Consider the following 1984-nt stretch of genomic DNA (forward strand, 5'->3'; position numbering starts at 1 on the left):
ATATATATGTATACATATATGTGTGTGTATACATATATACATATATATATATACGCATATGTATATACACATATATATGCATGCGTATATATATATATATATGTCTATATATATATATATATGTTTTTATGCACATATGTATATGTATATATACATGTAATAAGTATATATATATATATATATATATATGTTTATATATGTGCATATATATATAAATACATATGTATATATGTATCAGTATGCATATATACATGTGTGCGAGCGTGCGTGTGCGCGCATGCGCGTGATTTTTAAACGAGTAAAAAAAAGAATGCAGAAAGATATATAAAAGAATGGAAGAGTAAAGAATTCGTACTGGAAGCACAACTCTGCTTCTTCCTTCTTCAAAAACAACTGCAAAAACAAAGCACTTTCTTCTTCATTACAATCAATCTCATCCATTTCAAATTATTATGACTTCTCGTGTACATCTCCGCCTCTTGCTTCTCCTCTTCTATTAAACTCTCTCCTTTTCTTTTCTTTTGTTATTCTTATCAGTGTTATACCTCCTCCTCCGCAGAGTAGGCCATGCGCATGATTACAGAGACAAATATATATGCATGTATGTGTGTTTGTATGTATGTATATGTGTAATTGTATATAAATATATATATATATATATATATATATATATACATATATATGTATATATATGTATATATATATGTGTATATATATGTATATAGTACATATATATGTACATATATATGTTTGTACACGTGCATATATTTATTGATGTTTATACATGTATACGCATTTGTATATAAATGTATAGATGTATGTACGTCTATGCGCTCGTGTTCGTGTGTACAAGTATATAATATGTATATATACATAGAATCTTCCTAGAATCTTCCAAGTAGGTGGAAGGACTTCCAGGAAAGTTCCGAGTATGGTATAAAGGGGAGGAAGGACTGTCAGGTAGCCCTTCCTCCCCTTCCTTCCCCTCCTCAGAAGTTTCCAGGAAGTACTTCCCTTTCTCCTCCTCCTCGGACCTTTACAGAAAGTGGCCACCCCCCTCCTCGGGTTTTTCCAGGATGTCTTTCCTCCGCTTCCTCCCCATCCTTCCCTTTTCTCCTCGACCCCGCTCCTCCAACGTTTTCTTGAAGTGGCCACCCCCTCCTCGGCCTTTTCTCGTTCTTTTCCTTCCTCGAGCACAGTGTCCAATAGCTTCACATAATCGTCTGGACTGAGCCTAAGGCCTTGCTCAAGAATGGTAAATTTCGGCGTGTGGACGCAGACAGGACGTCTACTGTGTCCCTTCCTACAGACCACAGCTTCGTAGTCTCCGTTGCAGCTGTCCATGTCTCGTCTTACAGCCTTTACGCTGTTTACAAGGTATTGAGCAGCAGTCATGCTGTCGGCGTTTTGATACCGAAAGTAAATCATCATGACACAGGTAGCTCTTTTTCCAATATTCAGATAGCTTCCAGTCCTCCAGATAGCTTCCAGTCCTCAACGACAACTTTAATATTCATGCTCCCCAATGCATCAATCTGTTCCTGAAAAAAATGTAACCAGAACATCTTGTAACGTGGAGATACTAAGTTCATTGCGGTGATATAGAGGGATGTAGTCTGTGAACAACGTGGTGATGTTGACTATGTATATAAAACGTGGAGTTGTTTGGTGTATTGAGACAGCCGTGATGTTGACTGCAAACAAAATGTATGACATTGCTGACGTCATAGACAGACTTTGTAGATGCTGACTGAATAGAGACAGAGCAAATAACATCAGTAAGACGAACATCTCAATAGATTTTTTTTACTATTCCGCTTCCGTTCCGGTCAATAGTAAATGTTGCATGGTGTCCGCTCTTTAAGAAATTAGTATAACATTAATTCAATATCTTTAATTTCTTTGAAACTTAGAAGAATTCGAAGAATAGAATATAGGGCGATGAAATATCAAACACTGTATCAAATTCTTGTGTGTAGTTATT

General features: G+C 36.3%; 1 protein-coding gene across 1 annotated transcript in view; it reads right to left on the reverse strand.

Annotated features, from left to right (window-relative positions):
* LOC128249258 (uncharacterized) overlaps positions 1 to 577 on the reverse strand; it is a 4530-nt gene extending 3953 nt beyond the window's left edge. Inside the window, exon 1 of the mRNA XM_052972274.1 lies at positions 356 to 577. Within this exon, the coding sequence (XP_052828234.1) occupies positions 356 to 441 (86 nt within the window). The 5' untranslated portion in view covers positions 442 to 577. The remainder of the gene's footprint in view (positions 1 to 355) is intronic.
* Positions 578 to 1984: the final 1407 nt, after the last annotated feature.

Source organism: Octopus bimaculoides, chromosome 13 (assembly GCF_001194135.2).
Source record: "Octopus bimaculoides isolate UCB-OBI-ISO-001 chromosome 13, ASM119413v2, whole genome shotgun sequence".
In the NCBI taxonomy this organism is placed as follows: Eukaryota; Metazoa; Mollusca; class Cephalopoda; order Octopoda; family Octopodidae; genus Octopus; species Octopus bimaculoides.